This window comes from Gambusia affinis, linkage group LG05 (assembly GCF_019740435.1).
Source record: "Gambusia affinis linkage group LG05, SWU_Gaff_1.0, whole genome shotgun sequence".
Classification (NCBI taxonomy): domain Eukaryota; kingdom Metazoa; phylum Chordata; class Actinopteri; order Cyprinodontiformes; family Poeciliidae; genus Gambusia; species Gambusia affinis.
The window spans coordinates 14,948,232-14,966,988 of NC_057872.1; the positions used below are offsets into that span (position 1 = coordinate 14,948,232).

At 38.6% G+C, this 18,757-nt stretch overlaps 1 protein-coding gene across 1 annotated transcript in view; it reads right to left on the minus strand.

Moving 5' to 3' along the window:
• The window catches only part of chn2 (chimerin 2), a 34,319-nt gene that overhangs the window by 7,390 nt on the left and 8,172 nt on the right, over positions 1 to 18,757 (minus strand). The window contains exons 2-7 of the mRNA XM_044117592.1: positions 13,319 to 13,357; positions 11,197 to 11,252; positions 8,987 to 9,018; positions 8,682 to 8,795; positions 8,304 to 8,574; positions 359 to 442 (exon numbers count right to left, since the gene is read on the minus strand). Coding sequence (XP_043973527.1) covers positions 359 to 442; positions 8,304 to 8,574; positions 8,682 to 8,795; positions 8,987 to 9,018; positions 11,197 to 11,252; positions 13,319 to 13,357 — 596 coding nt within the window. The remainder of the gene's footprint in view (positions 1 to 358; positions 443 to 8,303; positions 8,575 to 8,681; positions 8,796 to 8,986; positions 9,019 to 11,196; positions 11,253 to 13,318; positions 13,358 to 18,757) is intronic.

Below are 18,757 nucleotides of genomic sequence, written 5' to 3' on the forward strand. Positions count from 1 at the left end.
ATCAACATTATCAAGGTTAAGATGTGGCATGCTGACAAACTGATGATAAAGAGACTGAGTACACATGTAAAAACACAATTATTGCACTTTTTTAAATATTTGATTGCTAGTTGAATTGTACCAGATATATTCACATATAAAAAAAAAACAGCTTAATAATGAAAATTTATTTGAACAGATTTTAAAAGTCACTATGCATCCGCAGGATTTGTTCCCCAAAGTTTTAAATGTTGTTAAATTAAGTCTTTATTGTTTATGTAGTAAAAAAAGTTAAGTAATAGAATTAGAAATTATAAATAACTTATCAAGCAGATAAAAAAATGTCCTTTTCTTTCCTCTCACAAAAATTGCTGCTTACCTTGAAGTTGTGAATCTTTTCATAGGAGCTCAGCTTCTCAGGCGTGTCTTTCAAGGCACTCCGTCGCACCACAGGTGAGGAGATCTGTGGACAGGAGGCCAGCAGTTTAATAGGCTTCCACAGCAGATTTCCCTTGCACCCAAGCTTGACTCCCAGAGCCAACGCCAGCAACTCTTGACGCTTCCTCTCCTGTCTTTTAGTCATGCGAGCAATCAGCTCCCCTTCTAAGCCCCCTCTGCTTGCTTCAGCCTCCATGCTTGACTGCTCTGGGTCCAGGAGACTGTCCAAGTCTTCTTAGGGGAGCCCTGGAAGAAGGGGTGCGAGTGCTGTGCAGCAGATGCTGCTGGCGACAGCCCAGCACACAGATACAAGTACACCCCACTCTGCTCTGAACAGGAAGAGCTACTGATGACAGTTAGAGCCGGAGTTGACTCTGCATTTGGTCGGAGCCCAGTGGCAGCAGAGAGCAAGACGAGCAGGAGGAACAGGATTGGAAGTGGGCGGCCTAAGGGCAGGAGCGTGCCTCAGACAATGGGTCTCATTCACACGCCCAGAAAGGGGAGAGAGAAAGGAGAGAGAACAGCGACCGGGATGGATAAGAGATGTCGAGAGTGAGGTGCTGTCAGGATCGCTTCACACAGCTCAACAGTTCTCTAAAGAAGGATCAACAGTTCAGACCCAACCCCCCACACCCTGCTTTTTAGGACAGAGCTCTTTCCCATTAGAGGACTGCCTTCCGGCCACACTCCACCTCACTTAGCTGGAGTTAGTACTCTATTCGCAGGGGTTCTCAGTCAGCGCAGGGTCGCTTCTAAATGGGTCACTTTGGCTGCTCGAAGACAGACACCAGTTTATTCAAAGCTGGGTCCTGGTAACAAAAACAGATCTTGACCTCCAGCTATGTCCGTCTGCTGGTGGAATTCCCCACACTGCTGTCCAGACAGGATCTCGGACTGCAGATTGCTCCTGCCTGTCATGGTCTGCTGTCTGACAGAACCTACACTTCCATACAATTAACTCAGATTGAAAAGGGATTACAGCCATAATCCTTGCACAAGGAATAATCCAGTAGTACCCATATCCAAGAAAAAGCCCAATTGGAAGCTTATTTGCATGTCTCCAGGCATGTAGAGGTTTTTTTTTCCTCCAGTGGGGGGATTGTTGCTATGCTTATGGTTCATTTGTCCATGTAAGCGCTTCCATTCGAAACACAAGCACCATGAATACACATCCTCTAAGGGAGGTTTTCCCTAATTAAAATAAAAATGGACAAAGAAATTTGTTGGTGAAAGCTTTTTAGTGAATACAGAATAAGTAAGAATTATTAGGTTGCAATAACAGCACTCCTCATTGTGTATGCTATTACTGAGTGAAGACGACTCAAAGACAATTTAAGTGTCAGTGAGGTATTTAAGATGAGGACTGGGACACAAGAAGCTATTTAAAAGGAAAGCGTAGTTTCCCTGACTTGTAGAGACATGAAGGCAGAGAGAGAGAGAAAGAGAGAGAGAGAGAGAGAGAAAATGGCAGATTAATGAAAAAGTGAACATTACACAGCAAAGTGGCTGCCTTAGCCGTTTGGCACACTTGGATTTGAGAAAATTGGCAGTCATTTGGAAATGTCAGAGTTGAGATATGAATCTACATTCTGTGGAAAAACACATGGAGACATTTGGTTTAGAGATGCTTGCCATGCAAATCGCTAATGTAGGATGGTGGAGATAGTTTAATATGTCAGCTATGCAATGCTTTCATCTATAGAAAGGTCTGATAGTAAAATGGTGACTAGAAGGTAGGTTTGATGCATCTCCAGTTTAGAAGGATTTTAAAGCAAAACATTTGGAAACAACCACAATGAAATAGAAACTGATAGATTAAGCACAGAGACTAAATAATCATGTTTTTAATTTAGCGATTTTGTCTTGAATTATCAAAAGATCAACCATCTTCTTCTTTATAAATGTACTAGTCAGTCTAGAATTAACAACAACTATCACCCAATCTCCCAATTGTCTTCTTATTCCAAGATAATTGGAATTCAATTAAAAAAACACAATTATTTTTACTCCATTTTTGACCCAAATACCATCTGGCTTTCAACCTACCCATAAAGCTGTTGACCTAGATTCAAATAACAGAGTCTAAACTTTAAGCAATACTTTGCTACACCATTTATATATTTCTTTAAGCATTTGACACTATTGGCCACTTGCTTCACCTACAGTAGTAAAGATTCTGTAATATGGTTCACAAATGACCTCTTTTGTAGATTACAAGAAACACCTGATAGTTTTTCTAAATATTTGGGCACCTGGATCGATGAAAAGGTATCCTTTGAAACCCGTAGTTAATGTTTATGTGACATGAAGGCAAAACAGTGGGTGTCTCAGAAACACACCTCAAATGCACTTCCTAACTGTGTGACATCATGTGAAGATCAAAATATTTTTGACAATTCTGGTTCACTCCCGATTACAAAATACAGATGCTTCAAGGTTCCACAATTATTAGTTTAAGCAACCTTGAAATATTAACAGAGATTAACTTTCAGCAAAAAGAACAATTCCATTTCTGATGTACTGAGATGAAGCTGGTCTGGTGCAAAATGTGCACATCTACCACAGAACAAAATCAAAAAAGAAAAAAACCAACCACAACACAAAAGCATATATATTTATATATATGGGGTGAGAAAACACTTGGAGAGGTAGGAATCATTACTTCAAAAACATTTAAAGTAAAATTTCAGTTTGTAAATGCACACCGGCAAAAACTAAATAAACATTTTGATAATGAAACATTACAGTAAATGTGCCTGTACTATAAAGTGAAGTAGCAGAATTGTGCCTCAGGCTTACTGTACAGTACAGGCACAGCAGCATCATGTTATGAGGGTGTTTTGGCTGCCAGCAGGGACTTTTTAAAACAGATGAAACTATGATCAAAGACGTTTCAGTAGAAACCTGAGGCACCGTGTCAAGACATGAAACAGGAAGTTAAAAATGGGGCACAAATGGGTCTCAGAAATAGGCAATGACTCTGAATACTTCCGATTGGTAACGAAGGGACTGAAGGACAACAGAATCTGAGTTTTGGAGTAGCCATCACAAAGCCGTGATCTCTATCCCATGGAAAATTTGTAGGCAGAGGTGGAAAGGTGTGTTCAAGCACGGCTTAGTGAAACCAGTTCTGTAAAGATGAACAAAATTCCAGTAAATTACTGTGAGACGCTTGTTGAAGGATTTAAATCTCAGGTCTTAAGTTTCTTTATGAAGGAAGTATTCTTAGTAATGTACTTCAATTATTGTACTAAACAAACGCAGATATTTATGAAAACAAAAACAAAATACCTGTTCTTACTCATAAGATACTACACAGATTCTTTAAAAAACATGATGTCATTGTCATAATATTTAGCTGTCATGCTTGTTTTTTTTTTGTTTTGTTTTTTTGTAATCTGTATAAACAGCATGTTTAATATAAAAGCCATGAAAGCACTGAAAATGAAGATGCTTCCTCAATGGGCTTTCTGAGGATTAAACAAAAGTAAACGAATGAAAGACTTTTGTGCACCAGTTAGTTCTTTTTGTTTGACGGGCACACGCAAACTGACCCATAGCTGCAAGAGCGACAGGACAGGTGAAGAAATTTGTCTCTGTAGTCGACATTCTTAAACATGCCACACCAGGCAATTCCTCTCCAAAGTTATGTCTGTGGAGACAGATGAGGAATAGGCAGCTCTGAGATATTTCAGCCTTGAGAAGAGGGAGGAAGGGTTTGGGGAGGGAGGCGAGGCCTGGTTCCCTTTTGTCTGCAGGCAGATGGCTACTTGTCTCTTAAAGAAGAGTGTGGACAAAAAAGGGCACAAAAGGTGGTCCACACAACAATCTCGGCTTTCTTTCCAGTGGCAGCGCTCTTTTATTCCAGCGAGGCTTTGTGAGAGCACAGCTGAGTAGACCCAGTGGAGAACAGCACAGTCAGAGAGCAGTACAAAAAAAGGCCTTGATGGCAACAAAATGACAAAAAAATGGCTATACTGTGAGGATGGTTAGCAAAGAGAAAATAAGATGAAATTGAGACTTTTGTCCATGTTGGGAACATTGCAAACAGATCTATTTTTCTGATGTCTAAGGCTGAAATAAATAACCACTTATAAAAGGCTGGAAGAGTACATTTAAGTGTGGAAATTGAGGAGTACTTTTAACATTTTACGACTTAAACATCGGGCGAGAACAGGTAATTATCCCAAACTAAAAAGATAATTTCTTCAATGGTATTTAGCCTTTTGTGAGCCACACCAGTGTGGCAAGTATCATGACCACTGAAGGGCAAGAAACTCAAGAGGTTGATCTAGTCAAACGCACCTTTTAACCTCCTGCCAGCCTTTTAATTGCACGAGCATTTACAGTTGCAGCATTATATAGACATCAACTTGACCCCAAGTAAACAGATTTTGACTTTACAGTGAAACTACTATGTCTGTAGGGCCTCAGGGCGTGTCTGAGTAAATGGTAAACATCAAGTTCAAAAAGCCACCACAGATGCAGGCAGTAAGCCCCAGGTTTCTCCAATCTTTGAGAAGACAGAGAACAGATTTTCTGTTTGTGAGTCACAAGCAGACTGATAAAGTCTAACATCAACACAGCCGTCACTGAATTTGAATCCGAAAGTGTAAAAGCTGGCATGAGGAAGATACTGTCAGTTTTACAGACGACGAGACAACTAACAACTTGACATTTAAAAAGACCCACATTTATTTGCAGTGTGGGAGATTATTGGAGAACAGAATCTATAAAGTTAAAAAAATATATTAAGTAAAGCATAAATTTTGCCTTTAAGAACGCACCGGAGGTTTAAACATGTTAGAGCAGTGGTTTGGTTTGAGCTGCTAGCTCACCAGATTAATGCTTTTATTTTACTTGAAGTGGGAATCACTGAGATCCTGGGAATAATGACACACCCAGCTTAAAAAGGTTATGACACATTTTGTAAAGTGAGATTCTGTGACGTTATTCTCAGTAATAGCTATGTAACCTATAGTAGACAGATGTCATTGTGCATTGAGATTGTATCCTCAGAGTGTTGAAAGCCAAACAGTCAAAATTTGTTCAAATGCTGACTAAAAAATGTGGAGGAATAAAAAATAAATAAAAGGAAAAAAAGAATCCACAAGAGGTAGAGAGATCTCGGATGCAAACTAGTGGGTGGGTGACTAAGTGGTGCATTGAAGCTCTTAAGAATGGACTTAAAGGTTGAAACTGAATGATACATACACACATATCCAGGGAAAGAATGACACTGAAGGCAGGACAATCTGCAAACCAGAAGAAGTCAAAAGCCCAACACAATAGTTAATCAACATCATCCAAAAGGTGACAAAGAAACTCCAAAAAAAGAACATGGTAGTAGCGCACAGTCCTCCAGGAAATATAAATTTTAAAATGAAATAGGAACTGAAGTTTATAGTTCAAAAAACAGAGTTAAGCCAGAATGTAAAAGTTTAAAAAGAATCCCAAAACAACCCAAAATAATTTAAGGTGTAACTTAATTTTTTTTAAAAAGGCAATTTACAATGTAATGTGATGGGTTTTTTACCCTTCATAATATATTTTTCTTAAAATAAGACTTATATTCCAGTTTGGCTTATTTTCCAGAAAATACAGTATTTTCTGGAGATTACTAAAACAGATCAGTTGATGTTTTTTGACCCACTGTGGGCTCCCCTACAATTTATCTAAAAGCATCCTTATGCATTTAAATTCAAACTTCAGTAAATTAATTACAGACTGGTTGATTGTTTTTAAGATAAAAAAAAAAGTGATTTAGTTTTCCGAAAACAAATCAGAATTATTAGTAGCCAGTTTTACTAATAATCTTCTCATCAATTCTGTTTTATTTTTATAGCTCACTGCAGAAGTCATCTCAAGGCCTTCTGCAGAGAGAACAAGAAAATATGAAAAACTAAATATATTATAACCTTAATCCAATCCAAATCATTCAACAATAAGTAAAGCAGTTCTGATCTAATTTATCGCAGTGTATCCCAGAAAGATAGTCAAAAATATCCTGTTACAATTTAGTTAAAATCCATAGTATTGATAAACTGTCAAAAACCTCTCTTTGGACCAGTCCCTCTCAATAAGAAGAGGCATCCATCAGAACCAGACTCTGTATTAACGCAGCTCCAACTACTGTTGATGAAGGCTGTCGTCTGTAATTGATCCCCAAAGCAATCAGTCAAAACTGAGAGTTACATCAAAGAGATGGTGCAGGACAAAAGAAAAAAAAAAAGACAAGGCCAAGAAAACACAAGCATCTGTCAGTGACCATCAATTTCTTAGGACTACAAAGACCAGAAGAGACAGTTAAAGACTGCCACCTAGTGGAGGGACATTTCCTTTCTATGAAAGGAACAGGCTTTTCTTGTTTCTTGTTGATAAATCATTCACAGTCTCCAACCAGCCAGAGAGCCAAAGGAGAACAATGTGAGATGTGTCTCTCTTCAAACCATGGTGTCTGATATAGATGGCAGGGAGAGCAAAGTCCTAGTCCCCTCGGTCATCATTACCTTTCAGTGTGAGCAACGAAGCATGGCAGCAGTGAACACACCTAAAGGCTGTAAGGATAATGTACGTCTCAGTCACAGGGCAGACTGACCCCTCAGTCGGTCTGCCCTCAGAAAAAAAAACAACCCTCATCTTTCTATTGTAATGGTAGAAGTGTGTTAGCCAGATCAAAATCAGTGTTTCAAACTATGTCTTGAGAAAAATAAATAAAAGAAAAAGACTTTGCATTAACAATGAACCACCCAAAACTTAGTCATATTCCTCTGCCACTTTAGCCTCTTTATAAAAAACTTCATTGTATTTTACTGGGATTTCATATAACAAACCAACACAAGGTTGCACATAACTGTGAAGTGGAAGAAAAAGCAAGACTGATGTTCAACGTTTTTAGATGATAAAAATCTGAAAAGTGTGAGGTGATATGCTTTCACGCAGGTTGGATGAAAAGCAGCTATCAACATCAATATTCAAGTGTGACCAATGATTATCAGTGTGATTTAGATATGAATTTTCATCAGGTCAAAGTTGACATTGTAGCCCTGGCTGGGTCAATTTTCATCTAGGATTGCCTTCTATTTAGCTCCAACCATCTTTCTACTAATTTTGACCCAGATTCTAAAGGTTAAGTTCAGGTCAGTTTTATGTATTACTTTCTTTCCACAAAGTAATTATGTGTTACTTTGTGTTGAAGTATTGCATGAAGTGCCAGTAAAATACAATCATGTTAGTGGTTTTCAGGTGAAGTCATGTGAAACTGTTCAAGGGGGTTGAATACCTTTGCAAGGTACTGTACTGATTACTTGATCTGGGCTCTGTGGTGGTCTGGTGATCCATTTCAGATCTTCACCACCTTTCATTAGACTGACTGCTGGGAAAGGCTCCAGAAACCTGCTGCCTTCGGTAGGATATTGTAAATATGTAAAGAATTAGCAGATAGATACAATCATTTAAATTAAATCATATAATACGTTGCATTTTGAAAAGCTAGCCTCTCATGAATATTTGCATCTTGAGCTTTTCACCCAGTTTAACATTAATTAACAGTATAAATTTTGCAACAGATTAAAAAACTGGTGAAGCTGTTTCGAGGCTCTTGTCAGATTAATATTCTACTAGTGCTGACTTGTCATAGATTAAAGGCGTTTTTCCGTCTCTCTCTCTCTCTATGTAATCACTCTAACTCCATTATGCTGATATTGGGGCTCTGTGTGAATCTGCACAATCTACTGAGGGACTCCTTGTTCTTCGGTGCTGAAGATAGGGTCTACTTTAAATAAAGATGCGAGTCATCTCTGTAAAAGCAGAGTGTAATAGTTCTGAAGCTAGACCGCTGCTGAGAACATACGTCTTTATGTGACATGAACACCAATCAAACTCACCCTGTCATCACTCTGGAAGGTGACCCTGCGAGGCTCCGTGCGTCCACGGCTCAGCCTGTGCACCATTTTGTCTTTGAGCAGCGACGTGTAGCCAAGGTGCTCATAGATCGGGTTGGTGGTCATTTTGGCGATGTACTCCGCTGCCTTGGTCTCAATGTAAAGGGTGATGAGGGCGTCTGTCACCAAGTCATGGACGGATTCAAACCTCTTCTCCCCGACAAAGTGCTTGCCGTCATAAAACAATCTGTAGTTGAGGGTCTGGTGTCCAAAGCTGGATGGAAATTCACAGACAGGTGAACATGTGGTGTAAAAAGATGAGCAGAAAGCTGATGATAGAGCCAATCGGTTTTGTTACTGGTTTTGTGGAGATGTTGGTACCTTAAGGCCAAGGTGTGAGTCCCTGGCTGTCTTTGGCTCTCCCTGATGAGGTACGCACCCTCTTTGCCTGCCAGCAGCTCATCTGCGTATTCTCGAGATATCATCCCATGAAATCTGTTAAATAAACAAAAGCAGGTTTTTGTTATCAACAACTTAAAAGATTTACATGTAAAACTGAGAAAAAAAAACCTCATATGCCCACTTACATAACAATTACTATCTGATGAAGGCTTTAAATGATATAGAAAAGCATTTATATAAAAAAAGAAGCATACAAAGACAAAAAACATTCAGGTTCAACTCACTCTCTGCCATAGTACTTGGGTCTGCTCTCCATCTGTAAACCAGGGGAAGAAATATTGGCTGCAGCAGTGTGATATGAAAGCTCAAATTAATAGCTCTGCAAATTGTTCCTTAAAGCCCGCATGAAAGATAAAGGACTTTACACCACAGGCCAGATTATCTCCATCTGGGGCCCCGCGTCTGTTCACAGCTAGCAAACCATAAAGCTCAATCACAAAGTAGGGGGAGATAAATTAGAGGCCGCACTGGAAAACAGCAGGTAAAAGATGAGCAGCTGGAAAGAAATTAATATAAGGCATGTTAGAATAACACATCAGGGTGTAAAAGGTGTCTGGAGTACAGATATATGACTGCAAGCATATTTTTTTTCTCCACCATTATATTTTCTGGTCTTCACAGCACTGTCAAGGGGAAGCTATCTGAGTGAAAGTACACTGAAACATATATATTTTTTCACCACCCAGAAATTCCTTCTACAGAGCTGGTAGTGGCGACGCTCTAATAGAAGGACTTCTTATAATGTAAAACATAATTTTGTATTGAATTACCAGCCTGCCACTAATCTCACACAACCAGCCCTAGAGCTTTTACTTTGCTCATCAAAGTGTGGCAGCACTCAAAATAGGATGAGACACGCATCAGTTCTGCTGGGTTATACAATGGAAGATTGGCAGTTAAAAAGTGCATTAAATTTCACCAGTGTTTTGATAACGCAGTTTTTGGTTTTTTTCCCAGCAAAATGTTCTTTGGATCTATTCTTCTTTTCTAGGCTGATAAAAAGGCAGTCATTGACATATTTCAGAGTCAGAAGTCCTAAGCATTTTGACAATGTGCTAATTAAATTAATCATTCCAGTTCAAGCAGATAAGTAATTCTAAAAAAAAAAAAAAAAAAAAAAAAAAAAAAAAAGAATTACACAATGTCATGCCGCTTTTAGCTTCAACAGAGTATTGGTAAGCTGTCTCTGTGCCAAATTAACTACAGATTGTGTATCAGTATTTTAACTTTCTCTCCATTAGCCTGAAGTGCCTTCTAAAGACAAAAAACAACAAGTTATAGACATGTTTATATGATTATAAAATAATAAAAAGGTTTTCTTTTTGCGGTACTTGGCAATAAAGTGATTCTGATGACAGATGCCTCTATGGCGAAATACACTCAGATTAGATTTACCAAAAAGCCCTTTTAAATCCCTGGGTAGGGTGGCGGTTTGTTGGGTCACAAGCTGCAGTTGTCCTCCTCACTGAACAAGTCGCTACATTAACCTCACCATGTGAACTTATATTTAAGCCTCAGAAGTCTTCTTGATACACTGTGTTTTGATGGACAGTGTGTTAACTATTTATTTGTTTTTATATATTTCTCCACTTTCGAGAAGGGAGTCATAAAAATATTATATAAGCCCTTTAAAAGTTCAAAATGTCTGTAATTACACTGTTCAGACAGAATTTACTGAAAGAACAGGTGAGATTTTATTTTTAGGTCAAAAACATGATGTGCTTGACATGTACACATTGTTAAGTTTCACCGTAAATATCTGTAAAAAAAATCAGCTAATAAAAGGACAACACTTAATTTTTAGCGCCACTGCTTAAACATTCAGTCACGAGGTGAATTCAAAGCAGTAGGGAGCCTCTCCAGACCAGACAGGTTATTATTTATGATTGGTCTGGCTTCCAGCTGCCGCACTCAATCATTTTCCCAGGAATAAACTCAAGCTTCAAACCTGAAAGTAAAAGCTTAGTTTAATCTCCAGACAGAATGCAGCTCTTGTCTGGTAGTCTCGGCTTGTAAAGAGAAAATAAAGAGGAGATAAACAAGGCCAGCAGGTGTTTCAGGATACTTTTGTGCCTAACCACATGTTCAGAGGTGACATTGGGCATTTCTTCTGACGAATTCAACAACAGATGCAACATGCGCTCTCTTCATCAGTGCTGTAACTCAGTTTTTCATAAAAACTCTCAAAGTTCTGTCTTTTTAAGCGCTCAGTTTCAAATTGCCAAAACTAGGTCAAGCCTAATTGGTATGTGTGCTGCAGTAGTTTATTACCCATCAGGTTTAAAGTAAATAAATTGTGATATTTTCCCAGGTTTTTGGACAGATGATGCAGATATTTATTCTTTTTTTTCTAAAAGCTAAATCATTAACATAACATGAACTCACTCCAGCTCCCTTCAGTAACCAGCTTTTTAACATTCTCAGATGCACTGACCTCCTGAGGACATGTGATCCTCTTTGGTCTTGGCGCTTCCTGCTGGAGCTGGTACACTGTCAGATAAAACATGCATGTTAATGAAGTTTGTCTGGCCTTTGAGCTATAAACAGCTCCATGCAGGACATAATTGCATGCAAGCAGCAGATGTGACATCCAAAATAAACACAGTTAAAACAAAGTTCAGAGGAAACAAGCCAAGTTTGTTTTGTAGTATGTATAGACAGAGCTATACTAAACAATTGGAAAACAATGTTTCCCAATTAATGGCTTTAAAATAACTGCTCTAAGGAAAATACATTTTATTAGAAAATAAACTATTAGCTTATCTACTTCCACTTGTGAAAATGTGATAAAAGTCTTTCGACATATGCATGTTTTCTTTTGCAGTAGCATTTCCACATTCAAAATGTTGACAAACCCTACCTTTAATTTCATAACTATAACTAGCGGTACTATTATTGGCACCATTAATATTTAATGTAATATTGTTTAGTAATGTTTCATTAATGATCACTTCCAGTTTTTCGGTGATAGGAGGAAATAAATGAATCTAATGTACTGACGACCAGGTTAGACAAGGATTCATATTCATCTTGTCACCAAATAAACTAAGACGGACAATAATGGAGGTTAAAACAAACAAAAAAAAACATCCAGAGCTTATTGTTAGAGATCTACAGCAAAGAGTGGCATTTTGGGGTCATCAAGTCTCCATAACAACCACGAGATGCTATCTAAATGTCAACCAGGTGTTTGGAAGACAAGCCAGGAAGAGACCTTTTCTGTCCAGCTATTACAAACATCAAAACTGGGAGCTAGCTAAATGCTAGTGGGACTTATACTGGATCTATGTGCTTTGGTTAGGGGAGACAAGACTAGTAACCTTGTTGATGCATTACATAATGAACTCATGGCTTATAAAGCCTAATGTTAAATAAAAGTCTGATGTAATCTACCAGTAATCTACTAGTTATTAATTTATTTTAAGGAATTTAACCCATCTTAACTAAGCCTGCCAATAGAATGGCGTGTGCATTGGATCAGGGTGAAGAGTGTGTAAATAACAGGACATGAGCAATACAATGAAAATGCATTATGTGAATTAAGGCTGAATTTATAGTTGAACTCTGAACACATTCAATCACAATCTTTTATTTTCAAAGCAGAGACATTTGACTTGTGAATGTACAAAACCATGTAATATGTATTAGATGCAGTGCAGTTAAAATACTCAGGTTATTCTCAAATCAGAAATGCCAAAAAATAAATATAGCACAACTCAGTGCTATTTACAGCAAACCACAGGTCAAAATCTTTTGGAACAGAAATGAAACAATCAGTTACAAACTGTGAACTTCTGCTCACTGCTTGCAAACTGTATCTTTTTCACTGAGTTTTCTATACATGAGAGATGATATTTTCATGAAAAACAACCAGTCCTAGGTGAGAAATCACTGTGTGGCTCAGCTCAGCCCTCACTGCAGCAGATTCTCTTGGTGGGGGGAAGGAAGGCTCCTGACTGTGAACTTTCATGTTTCGTCAAGTTGATTTAAGCCAACCTGTAAGATCTGGACACCATCCACTGCTGTGACACTGACACCTCTAAAAAAACACCTCTGGAGAGAACCAGAAGAATCTGATAGGAGGCTTTAGAAAATCAACACAGAACTTTATCAGCTGCAAAGACTTAAATAAACTAGTCAAACTGAAATTTGGGACATAAGGGTAGATGTATTTTCTATTACATATCAAACATGCTCTGGGGAGTTAAATAATCTCCCTCATAAAAAAACCCAACACATTGTGTACTAAAATGGGTCCTCTGACAGCTCTATTTTAACTTAGCCTGTCGGCAGGTGGGAAATCTTGTTTTCCTGGCTGCTGGTAACCTATTTTACACAGAAAATAGAAATCTGCTGTTTTGCATTTATGTATGTGGGCGAGTGTGTCTGACTGTGCACCTTCTGTGCAGAAGAAAGAGCAGTTTCTAATTTTACTGAGAAAAACAAGACCTGAGGCTTTACAGAACAGGAAGTCAGTGTAACATGTTTCTCCCCAAAATAATATATATTATAAATGTCAGGCTAAAAGCTTTAGCAGAAAACGTATAAATACTCACAGTATGACTTCCATATGGGTGGCTGATAGTCATCAGGATCTGAAAAAATATAAAAAATAAACCAGGGTTTTGATGAGTATACAGTAATGTTTATAATACTTTTCATTAAAATCTCAATCTTCCTCTACTCCCAAGCGTATTAAATATGAGCCATTTATTATGATTATATGCCACTGGTGTTTCTCTTTGTTATAATTATGCATCAGGCTTCACGCTGTGCATCTGCCTGTTGGGACGCGCAGTGTCTAATCACTTCTACAAACACAATCAATATGCGACGCACGCCTGCGTGTCTTTATGCCCACCTGATCTGCGTTAAACTGTGGCAGGAACTTGACAACACAACATCTCCGCTGCGATAAAAGCACAAACACCGCAATCAAAGCAGGGGAGAGGTAATTACAGCGAGACCCTCTTCTGGGAAAATGCAGTGAATTATGTTTATGTGAACACTTACGGATTACACGATGGGTTGCGCTTTTGCATTAGATTAAAGAAGGGAGGAGATGGAGTAAATGCCCCGGGGCAAGTTGCAGTTTAATGTCACGTTTTAATGACTCTTCCCGCTCTAACAATACATCACCCTCTATTAGTGACAAATGCTGTAGTGTGTCGTCTTACATTGACTGTTCCACTGCGCTGAAGACAGGATTTTAATCGTGTAGCAGCACATTTCTCAGCACAAAGTGGGACGTAGAAGACGGTGTGATTGTTACTTCCATCCGTGATTTCCTTACAGTCCGCTTAAAAAGAGTACGACTTTTCTGTTTTCAAAGTGGTCAGGAAAACAACTTCTCTTCTGGGTTTCAGAAGATCTTCAAACAGTTTTACTTGGACTTTGTCTCTCTTTTATCTGCAAAGAAGAGTGGGCCAAAATTCCTCCACAGTGAGGTAAAAGACTCATTCACAGTTACCTGGTTATCTCAAATGCTTAACAGGAACTGTTTCCATCCAGGCTGGCACAAAACGTTATTATGTATTGGACCTGGCTGGTTTGTGTAGCTTTTATCTTTTAATGAATAAAATCATTATTTGAAACCTGCTTTCTTCTGGGGGTTGCTCAGGATATCTATTTTTGATATTTAAATATGTTTGATCTGAAACATTTCCATGTCACCAAAAAGAAGAAACAAAGAAAACAGAAGGGTGCTTTAAGAGGGCAATCTCTTTTTACATGACACTGAGCAAACAGAAACGTCTTATAAGAAAACTTATAAAAAAGAGCTTCAGATAGAAATAAAAATCAAGATCACTTTGTTTTTCATTTTATCGTAGTATCAGTAGGTGGCATTGATGTAAATATTACACATTGAAAATGCAAAACTGAAAGACAAAGACCATGGAAATAATATTTAGCTACCACTTCAAGGCCATTCAGCTCACAGCTTCTTCCCACATCTGGCTCAGGACAAAGTGAGCCAGAAGTGGGAGAAAAACGTAACAAACAAGCACTTATTGTAGCCAGACAACTGTTTTGTCAGGGCATGTCTAAAGTGTAATTTGTGTTGTAATTAATGGAGTGAAGTTACTATTTATGCTGTAACAAGGAGTTTTTAATCTAAATTTAAAAATTTAAACTAGGTGTATAATTAAAGTCGACAGAGTGTTTACCGCTGTTGCTTTACAAAATGAAGGTTTACAATCTTATGGTCAAATGGGATGTTTTAGGCTCTGTGCTTGTGTGGGTTTATTGTAGGACTCGCTGGTTGGATTTCTATTGTAAACCAACCAGGGCTCTGCTGTTAAGCAAACATGCTTTACTTTGACTCCAAACAGTCACACAAACAAAATAGTCCTAAGAAAAAGTTCTTAGGTGCTCAGTTGGCATATTTCTCTTTGCAAATATCAAGGAAGAATGCCAAATGGACGCATGGTCAGAATGGTACATCCTGGGGTAGGTGGCATCATTTCCTGCCTCGACCTTATCTACTGATCTTAAACAGGAGTGCCCAAGTTCATTCCTAGACAGCTGCCATACTGACATCATTAAATGAAAAGTCTCTTCAGAGACTTGCCAGCAATCCTGCTTATTAGATTCAGGTGTATAGGAGTGGAGATGCATCTATTGGTTCCAGTGCAATAGATCTAAAGCTCTGCACTTTGGCATCCATGGTCTTAAAAATTAACATTACCACAATTTAATACCACATTTAAATACAAAAATGTCTTTCTGAGGTGCTTTTGTGTGTCTGCTCCGGAATGTGGGAGAAATTTGGTAACGTAACCAAGTGTAGAAAGGAAGCTCTTCTCTCACTGGAGATAAAAAGCTCAATCTGCATACTGAATCCCACTGTGGAAAGACTGCAACACATTACAGCTGCAAAGTCGCCACCAGAACTGATGGAGCCGTCAGAGAAGATTGTTTCATATTCAGTCAGATGTACTGGAGTTTGTTGCTAAGGCTTCCCAGGAGTGTTTCTATGCTTTAGGAACGAAGGAATGATCTGCAAAATCACTCAGGAAAACCATCGGAAGCAAGTCAAACAGAAAAAAAAAGAAAAGAAAAGATGTTACGAGGGATCAGGAGAAACATTGTCGCTGTGTTTCATAGGTCAATATGAACGATGAGATGAACAAAGCACTGAAATACTTATCATAATCACTGAAAAAGAATTGCAGTCTGTAAAATCAGCACCTGTTAGTTTTTATGATATTCTGACTGGATTTATGTTACTTTTACAAGTACATTTCTCATATTTTTCCACTTTGACATCACTACTTCGCACCAATAGTTCATAGCTATTTCTCAAACTTCCTAGTCGTCACAGTAATAGAACGTAATCAGTAAAAGCAATAGATTTAGAGCAGTACCACCTAACAAGGCAAGAATAAATATAACTAAACATAAACCATTTATATGGGGACCTTTTTACTAGCAATAATGCTGTCACTCAACTGCTTTTTAAAATGCAAGTTTTTGTGAGTAAACACAATGTAATCTTCCTTTAGCCCTTTTTGGTCTTGCAACATTTTCTGTGTTTTTATTTTTGCTTGACTTTGGCTTTGTTTATCCAAAGGGACGTTTTGGAGAAATTTGTATTTTTCAGGATTGTGTGTCTCTTCTGCAATTTTGTACCACTGACTCCCATTTAAAGTGCTGTTTTCGAATCAAACACCTAAGCAATTGGATTTCTGCTGTCATTATTTGATTTTTCATTCACTAGTGAGACAGCATCTATTTAAAATGTGCTATTGTATTGTTTTCCAGTGGATTTCTTTTCTACTAAAATAATAATAATAATAATAATAATAATAATAATAATAATAATAATAATAATAATAATAATAATAATAATAATAATAATAATAAATAAAAAAAACTTAGACAACTTCTTAAAAACATTCTGAGACACTAGAGGTGGAGAATGTGATTCGCTGAATTTCAAGGCACGAATTAGAATGAGGAACATTTGGACATGATAGTGTTGCTGGTGCCAGACGGGTTAGTTTGTATATTCCAGAAATTGCTCATCTACAGTGATTTTCATGCACAAGTACCTCTGGGGTTCACAGAGAATGATCCGGTAGAGTCAAATATCCAGTGAAAGCCTTGTTGATTATCAACAAAAACTGCTCATTACAACCACGTTATGCAGAATATTAGCTCTGAATGCACATTGTTAAAGCAGATGGGCTACGATAGCCTCACTGTGTTCAACTCCTGGCAGCAAAAAACAGGAAACAGTGAATACAATTCCATCCATCCATCCATTTTCTTACACCCTTCTTCCCTAATGGGGTCGGGAGGGTTGCTGGTGCCTATCTCCAGCTGCGTCCCGGGCGAGAGGCGGGGTACACCCTGGACAGGTCGCCAGTCTGTCGCAGGGCAACACAAAGACATACAAGACAAACAACACACTCACACACACACTCACACCTAGGGACAATTTAGAGAAACCAATTAACATGACAGACATGTTTTTGGACTGTGGGAGGAAGCCGGAGAACCCGGAGAGAACCCACGCATGCACAGGGAGAACATGCAAACTCCATGCAGAAAGATCCCCGGCCGGGAATCGAACCCTTCTTGCTGCAAGGCAACAGCTCTACCAACTGCGCCACTATGCAGCCCTGAATACAATTCATTTTGCAAAAAAAAAAAACAAAAAAAAAACATTCTCTGGTCCAATGAGTCTCAATCTGAAGTATTCAGATGGTAAATGAGAATGTGGTGAAAACAGCAGGAATACATGAATCCTACTGCCTACCTGGGTATTCCCTCTATAGTGTCAAGCCATTTACGGTAGGTGATTAATTCCTTGGCTCATTTTTGATAAAATAGCAAACCTTAAATCCTGATAAGTTCTCTGCTACTCTGCAGAAATATTTAATGTCAGCAGTGAGTCATGTTTTTCCTGAGGATACATGTTGTTCATGCAAAGCATTCCTTTGCCCTCATGAGCAGATCCGTGCCGCACCTCTCTGGCCAGAGGGAAAAAAAACAAAGCAGGGCGGGAATTGGATTATGGAAACCAGTGAGCACTTGTTGGATGTGAGCAGTGATGCTCGCAAACTAATTAGTCATATAAATTGCATCAACGCTCAAAATGTTATTATTCTCACTTTGATCATTCCAACTGTGCTTGCAGGAGAATTCCTCACTGCTGTTCTCTGCATGCTTGAGTGAAGGTTGGGTGCATATTTATTTTTATCAATATATACTTTCAAACCGCCTTCAAGGTCTGGTTGCTGGTGAGTGGCCAACCTGCCTCAGAAAAATCTATTGTCCTAACACTAAAGCTTTGTCACAGTGCACTACACTGGCAACAGCCCGCAAGATTTATTTCACTGCGGCTTATTTAAAGAATGGGATTTCAACTGGTCGCCCGCCAAATGCTCTCTTTTTCGATCTAATTCTTATTAATGACGGACGGCATTCCGGTCTGGAATACTTCCTCAGCTTTCTCTGCGAAAAGAAAGAGCTTCACAGGGTTGCTTCATTCTTAGCCCTTCTCATTCCACATGAACGCAGATGAATCCAAAACACATCAAAATGAATTTCTGAGTAGTTTAGAGTTGGCATGTCAGGATTGCTGGGAATTTATAAATCTGCAGCAGCTAGAGGATTGTACCCACCAAAAATACAACCATTGCTTGTGCCTCGCTCCATTACTCACCAATGACAAGCATGTAATGCAATTGTTACCAATGGCTGTTTGCTCTGATGACAAAGAGAAAACGCTATGAATTGGGATCATGCTGTAGGAACTTTGTGCCCTGAGAGAACGTCTGCTCTGATGTCTTTGCTCTTGAAAAATGTCTTGACTTCAGCAGAGGAAAAGAAAAAAAAAAAACGCTGCAGACACAAGCAGCTCACCTTGTGGAGATGATAGGAGTGATGGGTGATATTTGGTAATGACATGGGTTGTTAGGCTAATCAGTGAGGAAGAAGCCATTACTTAAAATGCAACATAAAAAGGATAGAATGCAATTTGCAAA